At 38.3% G+C, this 21393-nt stretch overlaps 1 protein-coding gene across 9 annotated transcripts in view; it reads right to left on the bottom strand.

The window, feature by feature from the left end:
* Positions 1-21393, bottom strand: part of Rere (arginine-glutamic acid dipeptide repeats) — a 385951-nt gene that overhangs the window by 222494 nt on the left and 142064 nt on the right. For all 9 annotated transcript variants that reach the window (XM_004863671.4, XM_087214426.1, XM_004863673.3 and 6 more), the window contains one exon: positions 18411-18879. In XM_004863671.4, the coding sequence (XP_004863728.2) occupies positions 18411-18735 (325 nt within the window). In that variant the 5' untranslated portion in view covers positions 18736-18879. The remainder of the gene's footprint in view (positions 1-18410; positions 18880-21393) is intronic.

The following is a 21393-nucleotide window of genomic DNA, read 5'->3' on the forward strand; positions in this document are numbered from 1 at the left end:
TGGGATGAAAGCACAAGATGAAATCTGGGATGATGCGGATCCACAAAAGCGGGAGCTGAAGAACAAGGCCAGAGGTCCCTAACACCTGAGTCTCAATTCAGCATTCCTGGGTGTGGGACTCAGATTCCCCTCCCTCCCTCTTCCCCCCACCCCTCCTTGCCTCTCTGTGCCCACCTGCATGCATGCTGCTGGGATGGAACCCAGGGCCTCACACACAAGGCAAGTGCTCTACCAGGGAACTACATCTTCAGCCCTATACAGGTTCTTCAATGGGAAAAAAAAATATTTAAATTACCTTCATGGATAGCACCCAGACCACTAATTTGGAGGGAAACATTCTGATTTTTTTTAAATAGGAAAAGCTGGGAACAGAAGACCCAGCTTCATTTAAAAGATAGAATCAAGAACACTCGACTTAAAAATGATGGAAACACGAGCCCGGGAATTTAGCTCAATGGTTCTGCCACCTGCCTCACAAGTGCAAGGTCCCGAGTTTGATCCCCAGTACCAAGGAAAAAAAAAAAAGATGGAAACAGTTTCATCAGACAGCATAAACTACTGCCTTTGCTGGCATTAAGAAACATAAGCACACTTTCCCTGGTGAAGACTCCGAGGTAAATCAAGCTCCTGGCAGTCTCCATCCCAAGGTTTCCCAGCACTGGTGCAGGACAGCAACTTCCCCTCCTGGAAAGCAGCTGGCAGGGGGCGAGGGTGCATGCTGATGCATACCACCCGTGCCCTCTTACTTTTTCCACTTCTGTATGGATCTGATTTCAGTACCTGAGAGGAAATGTATGGCTGCTCCTTCCAGAAAAATATAAGCACCACGGATAAGCAAATTTTTTTGAATATTGTATCACTTATAAAAGTTAAAGCAGACTGAAATCCCACTCAGCTACTGAGGGGGCTGAGGCAGGAGGATCACTGAGCCCAGAACCCAAGAGGCCTGACTAGGCAACACACAGAGATACTCCTTTCCTTGTCATCTCCTCTCAGTACTGACAACTGTACAAAAGGCCTTAACATTGAGCCACGTGCCCAAATCTTTCCTTTAGCTTTTACTTTGAGGTAGGTTTTCACTAAGCCAAACTTGAGCCTCAGCCTCCCAGAGCGCTGGGATGACAGGCAATGCACCATTACCCCAGTTAAGATCTTATTTCTTTAAATACATATCTATCTCACCAGATGAAAAAAAAATTGCAATATAAAAATATATGTACTTGTTAACTGACTCATCAAATAACAAGATTTATTAGAGATTATTCCCTTAATAAACTCTATAACTCCAAAGTAGTGATGAATATAAACATTATTTTCAGGTCTTTTTCTCTATGTGATGTGACATAAGTGTATCTATGATTTATGCTGGTATCACAGGTACTGCCACTATCACTATGGTTTACTGCCAGCCTTCATAATTAAATGGAATACTAAATGTTATTTGAAATGTAATGAATTAATGAAAATAAAGATTAGTTTTCAAAAAACAAAGAAAGATTATTTTTCCCCACCCAAATCCACAATCCCTGTATTCTATTTACATTCTCCTTGGCTAGCCACATAACCCAGGTTATGCTGGAGCCCAGCATTAAAGGCATACAAAGCAACAATCATGGTTCAGATTTATAATTACTGACGTGTCAATAAGTTCAGGATACATTAACAAGCTTATTATAAAGCTGCAAATACCATAATTCTACTCATTCACTAAGGAAAGCATACATCCAACAAATATTAACAATTAGTGGTTATTAACAATTATTAACAATTTAGTGGTTTTAATTTTTAACTTTTGCTTATCTGAATTTTTCAACTTTCATTCTTGAAAATGCATTATTTGTTTAGCAAAAAGGAAAATTACAGGAGGGAATTAAAAAAAAGTCCTGTAGCCAAGTATTATAAGTATACCTACAGGGCAAAAGAAAAAGCAACAGACGAACTCAGGGGAGGTAACATAAAAATGGACCACTTCTAATGATTCCAGAAGATACTACAGAAACACTGCTGCATTTCTGAAAGGGGCACCCATATATCCCTCTCAGGTACCGAAATCAGATCCCTGCTGAAATGGGAAAAGAAAGAGGGGCACAGGTAGTGCCACTCAGCATCTGGCGGAGCTGGAAATCCATATACCCAGGTATCAGACTTCTCAGCACTCAGAATCCTAACAGCTGGAACATAACAGAAGGAAAACTGACAAAACCAATGGCCTGCACACACAGCAAGCCTGTACCAATCCTGACCTGAACACCAAGAGCAATGTTTAAAAAGATTCACTCCATGTCACCAAATAGCTATTTTTTAGATAGTTGTTACAAACTTCAAAATCAGTTTATAGCCTGAAAGATAGCCCAGAATTGTGCCCCCTTCAAAATGCCTCCCACCCAATACAAAGGACAGACAGGAAATAAGGTCTCCCTTGTTTAGTCTGCAAGACAAGGTATAAAATTCCTCCTAAGGAAAAAGCATAATCTCCCCAAACCTGAATGCTGATAGAATAATTCTCAAATGCAAATTTCAAAATCTTAAATGTATTTTTGCATTATGCAATAGTGAAAGCCACTATTTTCAGTTATACTGTTCCTGATGATATAAAAATACAACATGCTGTGGTGCTGAGACCTTTCCTTTCCCATACTAAAAAGGAAAAATTGCAATTATATATAGCATTACTACTGTACCCTGCAATCGATTTGGAAATTACACAATGCCTATGTTATATAATACCAGCACAACAGGGTGCCAGATCAAGTAAAGTTTAAAAACTAAATGCTATCTAATAATGACAGCCTGCTGAAGACCCAACAGTTGTACATAGCTACTAATAACCACAAATTAAAATGCTAATGTAAAACTTGAGAATGAAAAAGCAGCATATTATTTATTTATTTTTATTTATTTATTTATTTATTTATTTATTTGGTACTGGGTATTGAACTTGGGTCCTTGCATTTGCGCAGCAGGCAGCGAAACCACTGAGCCAAATCCCCGGCCCCCATACTAAGTATTTAAAAGCTGTATTATAGACACACTCCATTTCCCCCAATAGCAGGAATCAAATCCCTCCCTTATCTTTTAACTATATCAATCTATTGATCAGTCTATCAGTAACACTCCATCTGTCAAGCACCAACATCTGTCCTGCACACAAAGGCAGCCAGAACAATACCTGCAACCTCCAAGTGGCAATAAAACAACTGTATCTTAGACTCTCACATCTGAGTGTATGCATTTTACACTGGACATTATGGAAAATACATTCCTTGCAAAGGTAAATGAATGGGGAAATTTAGACACTTGAAAAAATTGATTTAGGATTTAAATGAATGAACACTGTAGAGTATCATTCATATGTAACTTATACTAATTAGCTCCAGCTGTCTAATTAGTTTCAGCACATTTTTAAAGGGGAACTAATGAAAAAGACTTAAAGCAGCTGAATATTTAATGGACATATATAAATTTAATAGACTTGGTAAAGTGGCTTTACAAGTTTACTCATTTCCAGGCATTTAAACATTCACTAAGAAGAACCAACTAACTAATTTACTTTCCCCCACATATTTTATTGTACTGAAAACATCTATTATAAAATTTATACTGACATAAACAGAAAAGATTAGAAATAGAGGGGCCGGGGATTTACCTCAGTGGTTTCACCACCTGCCTTGCAAGTGCAAGGGCCTGAGTTCAATCCCTGCTACCAAAAAAAGGAAATAAAAGAGCATTTATCCTTACTTTTTCTGATACTCAGGGTATCCAAGCCACCTCCAAAGCAAACCTCATGTATAAAGCACCTACTGTGCAGTATTTAAGTATTTTTAGAAAGAAACACAAATGACTTTTATCCACATGCACTGGATTAAGAGTATATCATCATACGCAGCTCCAGTCTTAAACCCACAGACGATATTTTTAAATTCTGGAAAATATGGTCTCCTCAGCCAGTGTAAGAATAAATAGAAGGGGTATCTGGAAGGATGACAAACACATGGGTCAATGTCAAATACAAGCCAATCTCTGTAAAGAGCAGAGCCAAATTCCAGCATTTCAATTTAAATTACGCTATCCATCTCCAATACCACCCTGCTACTTCAAGTTAAAATTGTTTCCTTCTAAAAAGAGCTTTTTACAGAACTGATAACATATAAGGAATTAAAGAACTCTTTCAGCAGTTTCCTCAGCTACTACAAAGCAACGCCATCAATGTATAATTATAAAAAGGGAACATTTAACATTTAATTGAGCCAGCAAAAAGCTAAACCTCAAGAGCTTAGGAGTTCAAACGCTTGCTCACTAAGCAAAAGGGCAGAGGATTTTAACATAACTGCAGGAAATCTCAGTCCAATTAAACTCTAGGTAAATATAAATCTTGTTCCACTGTGATTAGGGCCCTATTCGTCACAGTTCACTAGACTGATTTTAGCATCCAGCTTGGAGATTCAAACAAAAGAACTCCCACTCCCTTTGTGGCCTCTTGTCATGGTAGTGTATTAATCAAGCACCTCCAGGTTCCAGGCTGAACAGAGAGGGTCTTGCAAAGGTTGTCAGCTGACTTTCCAACCAGCCCAAAGATGCCAGAATCCAGCGTGCAGTTATGAGGTAATAACATGCTGCAGACACTCAGGATTTGTGCCCATTTATAATGGTAACAACTCAGCTAATTCCTTATTCAGCTTCTATGTAGAGGATATGCACATTCTTTCCAAAAGAAGACAAATAAAACACACTGGGTTTCAAAGTGGTGTCATTTGGGATACCAATTTAACAGGCTAACTTCACCAGCAAACTCCTTGTGGATAATTTACACTAAGTTAACCAGGGAGTAAATCCCAGTAACTATTATATTTAGAAGACATAATTCTGTGCCTCAGTTATTATAACTTAGTATCTAAGTGGGTTCATCAACACAAAAACATAAAACTTATTTAAAAAAAAAATCAATCAAATTATATATTTTTAATGTAGCATAAAATACTAGGCAATTAAAGGGGGGAGCACCTGGGTCTTGAACCCAGGCCTGGTGCATGCAGGCAAGTGCTCCTCCCACTGAGTATATGCCTGGTCCATCGATAGAATTTTAATGATCATAAGAACAGGGTGAACTAAAGGCTTAGGCCAGAAATCCACAGAGCAGAAATGGGCAAACTATAACCTATAGGTCTACTCAAACCTGGGGCTCCCTGTTCTTATAAGGTCCCAGGTCAAAAATGGGCTTTGTGTCTCTTTCATGATTAAAAAAAAGAAGAAAGAAAAGAAGACAATTTCTTGACATGTGAAAAATATGTCCAATCCCAATCTTGAGTTATATAAAGTGTTACTGGCACAGAGGCATGCCCACTCATTACATAGTACTGCTGCTTTCATCCCAGGAGAGCAGAGTTGAGAAGTTGCATGCGAGTATCTGGTCCTGGACAGAAGGGTTTGCTACTCTGCAAACAGTAAGGAAAGCAGCTCAATGATAACGTAAAATTTACATTACAGACAACTATGATGTAAAAGATGTGTGCTGAAGAGACCATCTGCTTATAGACTGCTCAAGTCTACATTTTACTACCAAGCATCCTGGCCTGAAACATCCAAAAACCTTTTAGTTAACACAGTCACAAAGATAACACAGGGCCTCTAACATCATACATCCAAGTTCCTTATCACATACACTATTGGGGCTGCCAAAAATTCAGCTCATTTTATGGATCTAGACTAGTGAGGGTAAATATTCCCATACCTGTATATCCCACACACAAACAATGCATCAATCAAAGCACTCCTTCCGAAAACAACTACATCAACCCTGGAAATGCTAGGCTTCCCAGAGGACTGGCCAAGGGGGAAGGGGTCATCTAACCTAGACAATCCGCTATCTTACAGAAGAGCTCATGAGATGCCATCACTAGTGAAAAAATACCATGGAAGAGTGAGCAACCCACTGAAGATCATTCCAAATACCCACAAGGATTACATAGGCCTGAGAAAACAAAAGAATGCAGGCTCTCCCAATAGGTTCAAAGATTGTACCTTGGGAAAGGAAAATACACTTATCTTACAATCCCATCATTTTCAACAGTTCTTAGAGCCAAACACAAATGTTACAAAATAAATAACAAATTTAGGCCATCAACCCTAAGACAGTTGATTCTGTAGCTTGGCCATTGTGAGTAATGTGTAATAAATATTTTTTTCCTTTTTTTCTGCTACTGGGGATCCAACTCAGGACCTTGCACTTGAGAGGCAGGCAGCGGAACCACTGAGCTGAATCCCCGGCCAAAGTGTCATGAACGTGAGAGTGCAGGTGTGTTAATTACTTTTCTCTCACTGCTGTGACAAAACACCTGACACCCAAAGTTAAAGGGGAAGGCGCTTATTTATTTGGCTTACAGTACGTAGAGGTTTCAGACCATAATCAGAGGGCTCCAAGGCAAGGTGGCAGAGGAGCAACAGTTCATGGCAGCAGAAGCAGCAAAAGCAACGAGAGACTTTAACAGTGTCTTTCTGCCCCTTTTATCCCATCAGACTACTGGGATTAGGGCGATGTCAAACCAATCACTCACGTGCTGTGATTTAGTAATCACACAGCCTTAATCCTAGTATCACACATTCCAGATTTAGCTACCTTCAAATAAGACTGCATGCGGCTTTGGTGGGACATCTAGACACAACCCAAAACAGCAGGCATCTCTTTGACATAATGGTTTCATTTCTTTCGGATGTATATCTAAGAGTGGGATTGCTAGATCACATGGTAGTTCTGTTTTTACTTGTAAGAATCTTCTTGTTTTCTATTTGTAAGACATCTATTAATACAGACCTGCCCAAGAACTTAACTCTTCTTATACATTAAACAGACCTATCAATGAAGTGATCCTTAAAAAAAAATTCTCTTAAATATTCTGGTGCTGTTGACAAACTTACTTTGGCTTGGCCTCGACCAGAAATCTGAATCAGTTACACACACGGAGACCATACAGCATAATCTGGTCTACCACTGCTCTTGCAGCTACCTGAGCATTTTTTTCTGATGGTAAAAAGATCCATGTCAAGGACTATAATGGCCGTTACACGAGTATGCACACAGAGTCTAGCAACGGCCAGGCATATATTAAAATCTTCTTAAATGTTATTATTTTAAATTGGAATTATAAAACCGGGCATGGTGGCATACTCCTACAATCCTAGCACTTGGGAGACTAAGGCAGGAGGATCACTGTGAGTTCGAGGCCAGCCTGAACTACATCGAAAGACCGTATCTCCAAAAAAAAAATCAGGGCCGGGGATTTAGCTCCGGGATTCTGGCACCTGCCTCACAAGTGCAAGGTCCCGAGTTCGATCCCCGGTACCACAGGCCAAAATCTTTTAACTATAAACAAAATAAAAATATCAAATGTATTGATATTTTGTAAAGCACTAAGAATTGAACCAAGGCCTTTACCCTGAGCTATATCCCCAGCCCTTTTTCATTTTAAGACAAGGTCTTATTAAATTGCTAAGTTGCCCAGGCCTCAATATGATCCTCATGCCTCAGCCTGCCAGGGTGTTGGGATTACAGTGCACGCCAGCACCCCTGGCTACACCCTCATTTCTTTTTAACCAAAAAATGTTACAGTACTTTTGTTAAACCTTATACTTTCCTAAATTTTCGCAGGCATAAAAGATACTTATTAATTTAAGAAACTTTAATTACCACCCCAGTTAACTGAGGCTACTTCATTTTTAGTCTTCCTAGGTATAACCTGGTAAAGGAAAATATTTACAGTTGCTAAGTCTCCTTCACCTCAATTCCAAAAGGCAATGACCTCTAACTTGACATTATCTAATTCTTTGACTCTTCCTATAAGTTTGCAACTCTCTTAGGGTTGATGGCCTACTTTAAATTACTTATTATTTTGTTACACTTATGTTTGGCTCTAAGAACTATTGAAGACCCTGTACTTCTTTTGCTAAGTGTCTATTAAATTCATTTGCCCATTTTTTGATTGGGTTATTTGTTGTCCAAGGGGTTAACTTTTTTAATTCTTTGTATATTCTACTTTTCAGTCCTCCATCAGAAGAGTGGCTGGCAAAAATTCTTTTCCATTCTGCAGGCTGGCTTTTCAATCTGCTATTTTCCTTGCTTTTCAGAAGCTATTTAATTTGATGTAATCTCACTCGCTGACTCAAGATATTATTTCCTGTGCTATTGGAGTTCTGTTCAGGAAGTCCTGGCCTGTGCCTTTGACACAAGTGCTTCCCCTAGGTTATCTCCCAGCAGTTCCAAAGTTTCTGTTTTTACATCTACGCCTTTGATCTGTTTTGATTTGACTTGGATACAGGGTGAGAGATATGACTCTAGTTTCGCTCTTCTGCCCATAGATAGCCTCTTTAACAAATGATACTGGGAAAACTGGCTATCTTTTCTCCAACATATGTTTTTGGTCTCTTTGTCAAAAATCAGATGGCTGTACTTGTAGTTATCAAATAGGACCCTCAGCAGTCTTGGTTCTGTGTCCCCCATGCTGCAGCATCTGCCACTCAACGCCAGTGGGGTCTGCCATTGGGTTGGTATTTTTTAACTTTCACTTAGATGTAACTTGTTCATTTTAAATAAAGCAACTGGATTTGGGGAGAAAAAAATCAGATGGCTGTTGACACAAGGGATTGTTTGTGTCTTCTGTTGTATTCCATTGTCTACAGCACTACTTTTGTGCCAGTACTATGGTATTTTTGTAGTGCAACTTGAAATCCTGTATGTGATGCCTCCCGCTTTGTCCTTTCTGCTCAGGATTGCTTTGGTTATTCTGGGCTTCTTCTATTTCCATATGAATTTTACAAGCTGTTTTTTCTAGCTCTGTGAAGAATGTTGTACTTTAATAGAGATTGCATTAAATCTATAAATCAATTTTGGTAATATGGCCATTTTAACAATATTAATTCTTGCAATCCAAGAATAAGGGATGGCTTTCCATTTTCTAAGTCTTCTTCATTTTTTTTTTCTTCAGAGGTCTGCAATTTTCATTACAGAGGTATTTCAACTCCTTGGTTAGGTAGATTCTTAGGTATTTAACTTTTTTTAAGCTACTATACACTATTATGAATGGATTTATCCTGATTTTTCTTTCTAGTTTCTAGGTGAGTTCATTACTGGTGTACAGAAACCCTATTTTTTGTGTTGCTGATTTTGTATCCTGTGGGGCTATGACTCTTGAATAAAGGTCAATAATTCTTTTCTCTAAGTAGGAATTAAATCACAGGGAAATTATCCATTCAGAAAATAATTTCATGTTTAACTTTTCTTTTTAAGCAAACTTTTCATTGAAGTGTAACATATATAGAAAAGTACAGGGCCGGGGATTTAGTTCAGTGGTTTCGCCGCCTACTGCACAGGCGCAAGGACCCGAGCTCGATTCCTGGTACCAAAAAAAAATAAAAGTACAAAGCATGATAAATTCTTACCAAAGAGAATAAAACCTATGCAAATGTAAGCAGAACCTTTTTTTCTACCAGGGGGCAGGAGGCAGAGAGACGGGTTCTTGTTAAGTAGCTAAACTGTCAGGCAGAGCTGGAGCTTGCAATCTTTCCGTCTCAGCCTCCCAGAGTGCTGGGATTACAGGCCTGTGCTACCACATGCAGCACGAGTACAATCTTGGTGGTGTCCTTGACAATCCATTCCAGACACAGGTGCCCATAAAATCTAGACTCTCTCCTGACTTCTACCACCAAAGATTTAGTTGTGCCTGTTTGTTGCCGTTTTTTTTTTTGTACCGGGGATCAAACTCAGGTCCTTCCGCTTGCAAGGCAGGCGGCGGAACCACTGAGCTAAATCCCCGGCCCAGTTGTGCCTGGTTTTATTTGTTTTTGTTTCTTTTTTCAGTTGTGCCTGTTTTTAAATGATAAACAAAAGCAATCTTACAATACTATACTCTTTTTTTTTAATCCACTCAACATTGTTTAATAAGTCTACTTTTGACCCGGAAGGAAGCTCCCCCACCGCCATCCCAGGCTCCTAGGGCAGTGAAGTTCAGCTGGTCCCACCCGGAAGGAAGCTCCCCCCCTCCATCCCAGGCTCCTAGGTCAGAGAAGCTCAGCCGGTCCCAGCACCCAGAAGGAAGCTGCCCCACTGCCATCCCAAGCTCCTAGGGCACAGAAGGTGAGCCCCGTGGACGCCAGAAGCACACCCCCCCACCCCGTGGAAATGAGAAAACAGATAAACAAGCCTCAAAAACAGAGTTCCAGATCGCCTACAGCAACCCCAAAGGGAAACGAGATGGAACATTCTGATACTCAACCACCTGGACTTCCTGAACTGGCAACAAAAGAGGATCTGGGAAAAATGAAATCAGAAATAATTACTCAGATAACACCAAAGATTGTGCTCATGGTGCAAGACATGATTAATAAATCTAGAGAGGACACAGATAAAAAAAGAGGATCTGAGGAATATGATGGAATCCCAACATAGGAAACAAATGGAATCCATAAAACAGATGCAAACATATTTCCAGGAGATTAAAAATTCCATCAAAAGTCTGCACAGGAGAATGAACCAATGTGAGGATAGAATTTCACATATAGAAGATAAGATTGCAATTAGTGACCAGGAAAAGAAAAATTGCTTTAAAATTGTAAGGGAACATGAGAAATCAATCCAGCAGCTGCTAGACGATGCAAAGAATAACAACATAAGACTGATTGGAGTCAATGAAGAAAGAGGAGAGTGTGCAGATGACATAAAAAAACTCTTCACAGAAGTGATGGCAGAAAACTTCCCAAAGAGGGGAAAAGAACTTCACATACAGATAAGTGAGGAATATAGGACTCCAGCTAGCCTTGATCAAAAAAAAAAAATCTACACATAGGCATATATAATAGTTAGGATTGCAGAAATCCAACAGAAGAACAAAATTCTACAAGCAGTGAGAGAAAAGAAACAAATAACATACAAAGGAAAGCCCATCAGAATCACAGACTTCTCAGTGCAAACCCACAAGGTAAGAAGAGCTCGGAGTGATGTATTTCAAGCCCTAAAGGAAAACAGCCTCCAACCCAGACTGATGTACCCTGCAAAACTATCTTTCAAAATTGACAGAGAAATAAGATACTTTCATGATAAAGAGCACCTCAGGAACTTCATGAATATCAAAAAATTTTAGACAATACCCTAGGAAAAGACAATGAGGATCACAACCCCAGGAAACCAGCAGAATGAATCCATTGGGTATGACAAATTAAACACAAAGGGGGAGAATCCAACAAAAAGAAAAAGTCATGACAAGACTTTTAAAACTTTTGACTTCATCTCTCTAATGAGTGTATAATTCAATCTTACCATTGTACTGATTAGTATTTTTCTGATTCTACAGTTGCACACCATTCCTTGTGCTATACAGGCTATTTATCATCTTCTTATGTCTACATTTTAGTTGGGTTGTCTATTAATGATCTCTAAGTATTCTTTATATATTCTGGTCATAGGTTATATGCATTGTAAATATGGTCTGTTTAAGGACTACTTTTCATTTTAATGTCATTTAAAGTTCTAAATTTTGATGGAATCTCATTTATCAATTTTTTTCTTTTATACATCATGTTTTTTGTAGCCTAGGTAGTTCTTGCCTACCCTGAATTCATAAATATTTTCCCTTATAATTTCTTCTTAAAGTTTTATACTTTTAGGCTTTCTTATTTAGGTTCATAGATCCCTTCAAGTTATTTTCATGTATGGAAATAAAGGGTTGAGGTTAATTTTTTATATACGGATACCAGGTGTTCTAGTGCCGTTTGCTGAAGACACTGTCTCTTCCTCAGCTCTTGAATCAAGTTTATATTCTATAAAATGCTAATGTTAAATAAATAATCTTTCAAAACTCAGTGGACCATATATGTGTGGTTCTATTTCTAGATTCTCTGTTTTATTCCAATAATCTATATGTCTTTCCTTACACCAACACTGCCTTGATTACTGTAGCTTTAGAAGAAGTCTTAAAATTGGGTGCTAAACGTCTTCCAACACTGTTTTTGTTTTTGTTTTTGGCTTTTCTGGGTCCTTTGTACTCCTACATAACTTTTAAATTTCAATATCCAGTTCTTCATTTATAGCAAGTATACACAGACCTGAATTTTTATATATACCTTGTGTTTTCTAATCCTGCTAAATTCAAGTACAAGTTCTAGGGGCTCCTAGAGATTTCTTAGTATTTTCTCTGTAGATGATCATTTCATCTACATATAAAGATTTTGCTTCTGACGTGCCAATCCTATCCTAGTTGTGTCATTTTATTGCCAGACTATTTTGGTAGGGCCTAGGTTTCAAAAGTTTAATGGACAGATAAAGAGTAAGCATATCTGCCCTTGTTCCCCTCCTTAAGGAGAAACCATTGTATCTTCTCCATCCATATAAGGTGTTCTCGCTGGAAGTATGGAGTACATGTCTTTAATCTGTTGAGAAGGTTCTGTTCTACTTCTAGTCTCCTGATAGCTTTTACCATGAACAGCTGTAGAATTTGGTCCAATACTTTTTCTCCAACTAGTGACGGGATCATATGGCTTTTTACTTTCCTCTGTCAAAATGATGACTTTTGGGGGTGGATCTTCCAATGCTGAACCAACACTGCCATCCCTTTAACAAAACCACTTTCTACATCCTGCCAGATCTGACTTCTAATAGTTGGCTTTGTTAAACAAATTTCTATCTATGTTCATACTTTTTTCTTCTATTATCTTTATCCAGTTTTAGGATTAGCACAATGTTGAGTTCCTAAAAGGAGGGGAAAAGTGTTCCTTCTTTTTTCTGCTTTGTTTGATATAATTTATCAGTTAAAATGTTTATGAGCCTGCTGTTGTCATATAGGTAGGTTTTCAAGCTGGGAATATACTTTCTTTAATAGGTGCTATTCAAATTTTATATTTCCTCCAGAGTTAGTTTCATTAATTTGTCTTCTAAGTTACTTCTTAGAAGTTATCAAATTTATTTCAAAAAAGATTTTTGTAATATGCTTTCTATATCCTTTTAAATTCTGTAAAATCTGTGGTAATGTCTCCTAGATCTTAACATTGCAATTTTAAAAATGTATAACTGATATTGTGTAACACAGGAAGAAAAGGTCTAAAAGAGCAGGGGAATTGGGAGGCGTAGGGGAAGAGAAAAAAGGGAAAGGAAAAATATGAGAAGAGGAAAAAAATGGAAACAAGGTCTTTGCAAATAGGGAAGGGTGGAGGGGGTGAAGGGAGGGCAAGGGAAGGGGAAAAAAAATAAGAACCAAGAGACTCATGTAATGGTACAAGATCCCAATGATGAATGTAACTGTATTGTATACCTAAAATGTACCAATAAAGTTAATGGGGGAAAAAAAATAAGTCTACTTTTCAGTTTAAGTAGTTTTTCTAACTATACATTACCAGGTTTCATTTTGCTTAATTTGGATTGTTTTTCCCAGCTTAAATTCAATTTGCATCAAAAGGAATTAACATTTCATTGTTAAGTGTATAATTAATTCCACCTTCCAGGTCACTTTTTAGTTCAAATCCCAATTCCTAAAAACATGGGAGAAATTCTGCAAATAAAAGGGGGAAATGTTTTATACCATCTAAGATTTCACAAACCACAATCTCAAATTCTTTGCCTTTTATACATAAAATTCACCTTCATGAAAAATTCATTTTGCACTTTGTTCATGAAAGTAGAAGGAATACAGATAAATTAAAAATCAAGATATTCAAGTTGGTACTAAGTGATAAAAATTAAGTGTCATTCTTGGACGAGTCAAACAAAGTCATTAGTTAATGTGACAAAATACGAGAAATGAAGAACCAACTTAATAGGTTCTTTTTTTTTTTGGTACCGGGGATTGAACTCGGGTCCTTGCACTTGCGCAGCAGGATGGCGAAACCACTGAGCTAAACCCCCGGCCCAATAGGTTCTTCTTAAAAATGTGTTTGCTTCTCCAAACAGAAGTAGCATTCCTATGTCAAATTTTAAAATATCTCCCAAAAGGAATTTAATTTTTTGACCAGTTCTACCTGGATCAAGAATAAAGGAATTAAACTCCCTACTGCCTAACTGCAAATAGTAGAAAGAAATTAATATGCCAACTATAGCAAACTCTAGAAATCAATGCCTCATGCTAAAGAAGCCTGTGAGGGAAATTTGGCTGCATACAGCTGTGTAATAAATCAATTTGTTACCGTGACTGTCATCTCAAAGGTAGAGTTACGGCTGACATACAACAAAGAAGTTAGATTAGACACAGGAGCAATACACAATAGAGCCCCAAAAGGGTTTTGCTTTTTTATTTTTTTAATGAGTCTGTTAAATCATTCATTGGGAAATAAATGCTCCAAGATAAAATTCAAGAGAACTACTATAACTTTAACATCAGTAATCAAAGTAAACAAAAATTTTAAAAATATGTTCAGGCATTTCACAAATATTAGGAAATACAGATTTGCATATACTATTGTCATAGACGCTTCAAACAAAAACAGTTGGGGCAGGAGATATTTAATCCAACAATTGGAATAAATAAAAGATAATTATTGCTTTAAGTGCTGGAAGGAAAGAGACATAATGCCATGACAGAATCTGTTAAGGAAATCTGGCTAGCATGAGAGAGGAAAGGCAGTGCCACTGGAGTGGAAAGAGAAAGGACAGGAATTAAGTATAAGGGGTGATGCTATCACGTTGAAATGACTGCAACTCCAAAGGCCACAAGGCAGTGCAAGGGACAAAGTTCATTATGCTGAGATCTAAAGACAGCTCCAGAGATGAGGAGCAAAGGCAAAAACATCGCCAACTGTGACAATGCACAAACTAAAATCTTATAGAGATTTTAAATACCTAATTTCTCAATAAAATCTCATGCTTCTCCAAACAAATAACCTGAATATAGACCTATGCCTATGAAAAGTGTAGTTATATAACAGCCTTCTCTTGGGGGGGTACTGGGGATCAAACTTGGGACCCTGCACTTTTGAGGCAGGTGCCGGAACCAGGAACCACTGAGCTAAATCCCCAGACCTATAACAGCCTATTTTTATCTTCAAACAATCACTGCTGGGCTCATTCTTAATGACATTTTTGAAAAGAACCCAAGTTATACTTATTTGAATATTACAACCAATTCAAAAAAGCAAAACTATTAATAAATTAATTTTTATATCCTAAAAAAAATGAGATTAAAAGATCTGCAATTCAAGGGCTGGGGATTTAGCTCAGTGGTTCTGCCGCCTGCCTCGCAAGCACAAGGTCCCAAGTTCGATCCCTGGTACCCAAAAAAAAAAAGATCTGCAATTTGAAACCTAGTAATAGCTCGGCGGCTCCACTTCTGACATTCTCTAGAGTCCTAAACACTGAAGAAACAACTGAGCATACAGAATCTCTGATTGTGGGTGAGAGCAGTGTTTTCATCACTAACACAGGGTGTTACTATAATAATTTATACCAAGAAAAAAAAGACTAGGAAGGAAAACAATCAACTCCCATCTGAGATTCTCTTATAGGTTTAGATCTAAAGTGTCCCTCCAGGTTCATGTAATCAGAGGTGGGGGCCTTTGGAAAGTGACTAGCTCTTGGGGTACTAAACTCATCAGTGGATTAGACCATTGGTGAGCTCAGAGCTGAACGTTCTGTAGGAGGTGGGGCCTGGTTGAAGGAGGTGGATCACTGGGGACATGACCTGGAAGGGTGTGTTCTTGTCTGCTGCTCTTTCAACCCAGGGTCCATATGTCCCCGTCCCCACACTCTCCATAGCACAGCAGTACTCTCCTCCTCCTGTAAACCCTCAAAAGAAACCAATGAATACACTAAAAACAGTCTCTTTAACAAAGAGTCAAATGTCCACTGGACTGGGTAGGGTACAGCACTTTCCCTACCCAAGCACAAGGGAAACTTCCACATGAAGTGGTTACATCCTAGGTGCCACAGTTAACCTCTGAACCATTCTAAGCCTTTCTGACATACTGAACTTCCAGACAAGCCATCCTTTTCACATCTCAAAACTCTTCAGATTTACTAAAATTTAAGACATCCCTCCATAAATACAGTCAGCCTCTCATATCAGCTGATTCCATATTCACGGAGTCAACCAACCACAGACAGGAATTATTGGAAGGGAAAAAAACTGCATCCATACTGAATTTGTACAAACTTTTTTCCTTGCCATTATTTCCTAAACAATACAGTATAACAACTATTTGCACAGCATTTACATTGCAGTAGGTATTATATATTACACCTAGAGACGACTGAAAGTACTGTATGTGGAAGGACATGCACTGGTTATGTGCAAATACTATGCCATTTTATACAGGGGACTGGATGGAACATCTGCAGATTTTGGTAACTGAGGAGGGCACTGGAATCAATCCCTACAGATACCAAGGATACACAATACCCCCCCAAAGCAGTTTAGCAACAACAGTTTTATAAGTGAGCCCTTAGAAATCTCCCTCCACATAGTCTTTGGAAGATCAAGAGAAGACTATTTGAACAAGGAAGGAGGACTTGACTTCCTGTCATTCCATAAAAAACACATGATGAAAGTCTAATACTTCCCAAATAGATTTTCTCAAAACTAGGTTTTCTGGGTTGGGGATTTAGCTCAGTGGTTCCATCACCTGCCTCTCAAGCGCAAAGGCCTAAGTTCAATCCCTGGTACCAAAAAAACAAATAAACAAAAAAAACCCTAGGTTTTCTTCAGAAGACATCTGGCAGAAACAGGGAAAACAGGTGTTTTAATGTTAAAGAGGTTCCTTAAGTGCAGTGCTTCTCACAGTCACTATCATCTCTGGGGGACAGCTGGGGCAGCATGTCCCACAAGCATGCTAACATGTTAATGCAGTGACCCCACCAGCACAAGAAGGACATCCCATTTGATAGAAGCTGGGAGAGGCTGTTATTCAGTACTGCACATGGCAGCTGGCCTTTGGACAATGATCCAAATGAGCACGTTACCCGTATTAAAAGGACAATTATCAAGAGAAAAGAATAACAAATAGATCTTTTCTCATTTTTAAGGTATATAATCAAAAGCTAAATGGGTTGAAACACTTTCCGTTCCTTTCTCATGATTTAGAAGCAAACAGTCCATCAATCAGCAATATGTGGTAACTGCACAAAAGTCTTCCGCTCTGAGACTTTCTTTCCAGTATCTGAACCAGAGACAAATACTGACAGCACTGCAACTGACATGAGACTAAGTGTCTACACTAGAGCTCTAATTTCTCTAAAGCCTCCAGCTTTGACAGTTTAAATCATGCATGTTTCTTCTTAAGTTAATAGTCAACCAAGAAATTATAGTTGTGAATACAGCTTGTGTATGTTCTAACATCAATCATCTTTGGGAAATCAAAATACACACACACACACACACACACACACACACTCTTTATGTGAAGTTCAGAACAGTCAGGGTATTCTTCAATAATGTAACTGTACCTGGTTAGTGACATAACACAGTGAAGTCTTTTAATTCCTTTCTTGGAAAAACATCAAAGTCATGTCTTTAATCTATTAATTATATCTCCTATGAAATTACTGTCACTCCTCTGCAGAGTAAGTCATGCAAACAAAATGACCTTCACTAGTTTTCCTGGCTCTTGTAAGAAAATCATCTTAAAACACAAAATATTTCCAATGAAAAAAGACTTTGCTGGGGTTAGACAGGTTCTGAATAACCTGTATTCAACATTTCATCAAAAAGCTGGGTCTGTCTTTGAGTAAAGCTGTAAGCTTAAATACAATGAATGGCCAAAGTACATTTTCTGGAGAACCTCACAGGTTAGTTGCCATCATCTATTATCACTGATTAGTGAGGCTCCAGTTCAATACTTTGGGAAAGGAGGCTAACAGCTAATGGCAGAGATAACCCTTGATCTGAAGGCCATTAAAAAGACCTATCTAGGGCCGGGGATTTAGCTCAGTGGTGCCCCCTGCCTCATAAGCACAAGGTCATGAGTTCAATTCTGAATACCACCCATGCCCCAAAAAACCTATCCAGCTTCTGGCCAATACTGTTCCAACATAATATTTCCTGTTTCCAAGAATCTTGAGGTTTGTCTCCACCATGTATGTATTCCATTCGGCAGAGTCATCACAGACTAATTTATGAGTGGTCAAGGTGAAAAACAAGGGTGAATCCAAAAGATGGAAAATGCCAAGCAGATGATTAAGAGAAAGAACAAGTGGCATGAGAAAACAAGGAAAGAACTTATAAACACACAAACCAGGGGAAGGCCAAGTCAAAGAAGACACAAGCAAAAAGTGATTAAACAGGCCTACGGTGGGTCACATGCTTAGTAAGTTTTCCCATCCAAAAGCACTGTCTACTCTTCTGGGTTCCAGGCCTGCTTAACCTGTAAAGAAGACATTTCTTTCATCAAAATGCTACGATCATTCTTCTCCCACAGGCTCTGTGCAGTCACAACTGCAGCCTCCTTACCTCCTGGTCTGTAGACAACATCATCCTCAGTGATGTAGGATGTTATCTCACCAGTGTCTGTCCTTTCGTAACGAGATTTTTTTTTGGGTGGTTTCTTCTTGTTCTTCTTGGTGGACTCTTCAGTGGTGGCACCATTGTTGTCATTGTCCTCATCTTCACTGTGATCGCTCTCAGCATAATTTTTGGCTCCTCCTTCCAAGGTGCAGCTCCTGCGTGGCCTTGAATTCTCACTCTCTCTTGCTTTATCTCTTTTATCTCTTTCTCGGTCCCGATCTCGGTCCCGGTCCTTCTCTTTGTCTTTGTCTTTGTCTTTATCAGCTGTCATGATTCGCCACGTGCCTTCTTCTGTCCTCTCACGGCTAGGCCTCCGTGAAAGGTAGACTGTAAGCCTGGGCTTCAGTCTTCTGAATTTCTCACTCAATTCCAGGGAAAATCCAACCACTCCAATAACCCCAACGTTTCAAAAATGCTATAAGAGAAACAAGAGAGGAAGAAATTGTTTTAATGTTTCCTCTTATTTTCTTCAAAAAATGATGTTTTGTTAAATCTCTTATTCATGCTTTAGATTTATCTAAAACATGTCTCAGACCATAGTTAAAAAGTTAGAGCAAATGATTCATAACACAAATATATAGTTTTTGGCCTCAGCTAGTAATGGTTTGGGGTCTTTTCACAATGTCAATATTAAACACCATCCGGCCGAGCATGGTGGCAGACATCTGTAATCCTAGTCCTTGGGAGGCTGAAAGGCAGGAGGATCTCTAAGACTTTCAGGCCAGCCATTGCTACATAGTGAGGGGGAAAAAAAAATCTGTAGGCTAAGAATAAACTGTACTCCTGTACACCAATTGTTTTTTCTTTAAGGAAAAACTAAAATGCACCCTAGAAGACAACACATAATAGGAATAATTATAAACAAGCACTTCATAACCCACAATATAAATTTAAAGGAGGAAAGACCCTATAGTAAAAATTATTTCCACCTGAAAAAATACTAAAGTGGAGAACTGTGGGAAACATGTTAGGATGTCACAGAGTGGACTACCTTCTGAAGACTACCTACTTCTCCAAATTTCCAGAGTGCCTTTAAAAAACAAATATGCTTTACACCAATGAAAGCGACAGCTTCAAAGCAAGAGTCTTTCAATTACCCTTAACTACATCTTACACATCTTCTCAGTCTCCCATTCTCATTCAGTTCCAGGAAAAATGGCTTTTCTAAACATTTATTATCTCTGCCTTAACAAAACTAACAGCTTCCAAAAACAACCTTTGGGCTTTAGGAAATATTAGGTGGTTTTTACAGTCTTCCAAATTTCCACCATTAACAATTTCCCTAATAAACTCCTCAAAAACTAAATTCAACAAGAAAAATCTAAAGTTGTTAAAGTATGCAACGAGAAGACTGAGTCCCAAACTCCCACCCCAAGATTCTCATAAAAAGTTTACAGCAGGGGAAAAACCACATTTGTTTAAAATCATTTTGGAATTCCTAATAGCAATAATGTATCTTGTCTGATCTTTTATCATCTTTCCCAACACCTCATTTGTTCAAAAATCTTTACTAAATACTGTCTCTGCATATCAGGTGTTCAGAACTAAAAACACAATGCAAGAAGCACACCTCATAATCCTTGCCCTCCATGCTCAAACACAACAAAAGGAAGCCAGTGATCAATGTGAGAACCATCTGTTTCTCATGCTACCAGGGCCAGACAGGAAAGAACACATGCAAAGAAACAAAAGATTGCTCCTGTTTACTTACACAACAACAGATAAGTCAGATGCAATTATATGCCTCAGATGCAGAGAAAATTCTCTTTGGTCATGCCCAAACCATAGAATTATCAGATTCTCTATGACGCTCTGAGATCAAACCTGATTGGGGGGGGCCACACTCCCATAAGCATGCCGATTATCCTTAGGAATTCAGGAAAAATAAAAGGTGTCAGCAACACTTTGGGAGACGCCAAGGAAGGAGTAATAATAGTGATCATCTACAAGCAAGGTGATAAGGCTGAAAGCATATGGCACAAACCTAGTACTTCTTTCCACATAGAATTTTCAGATTGGCTTTCGATTTTCTAAGCATATTTCAAGGAAAGGAAAAATTATTCTACAAAACTTTTGCATACATGAATCATCTGCTAAACAAAAAGTAATAAACTCCCAAATCCCTGTAGCCCACTGAAATTATCAAGTGACAATACAGACATATTACTTTCTCCACCAGGTTTAAATTTCCAGCACGCACAAGCCAATCATACAAGAGAAAAGGCTATCAGCTAACACAGTTGCTAACACATTCCTCTTGGACACTGAAAACTTACCAATATTTACTGGGAGGCCAAAACAGGAGGATCTTAGGCTGGAAACCTCCTCTAAATTGCAGTTTGGGACAGAAAGATTTCTCTTGAGTTTAAACTGTTAACTAACTCCCTAGTGTTAACAAGATAACTGCTTCAGAAAACTGTTTTTTTTAAATGTTATTTCAGAACTAAGAAAGGAAGAAATAAATTGTACATTCAACACTACTCACTCTAAAATTATACTGTGTTCCTACAAAGAGAACAGTTGTTTTGCCAAAAGTGAGTTAGAAAAAAAATTTCAAGAAACAAAAGAAAAGACATCCAACAAAATGAAATTCAGTGTAATGTGTAAGTACGTGCACACACGCACGGGGACATAAATACAAAATCAATGTTCTTGGCAATCTCAAAATCGACTCTACTTATACATATATTAATGTATAGATATACAATATATAATAAATTATATTTATATAGCCAAATTTCAGTTAACAACCCTGGTATTACAAAGCTAAAGTGAATCCAGTTACCAATTATATTTGGTTCTAAATTACAGCTCAAAGGGGAAATATTTTTTCTCCCATCTAACATATTAATCATAATTTTTCTGAGTGACAATAACCAACATACACCATCAAGGTGACACTGAAAATAACTCAAGAGAGTAAGCACAT

Source organism: Heterocephalus glaber, unplaced genomic scaffold (assembly GCF_053883595.1).
Source record: "Heterocephalus glaber isolate CG9 unplaced genomic scaffold, H.glaber_assembly_v1.0 deba00001447, whole genome shotgun sequence".
Taxonomy (NCBI): Eukaryota; Metazoa; Chordata; class Mammalia; order Rodentia; family Bathyergidae; genus Heterocephalus; species Heterocephalus glaber.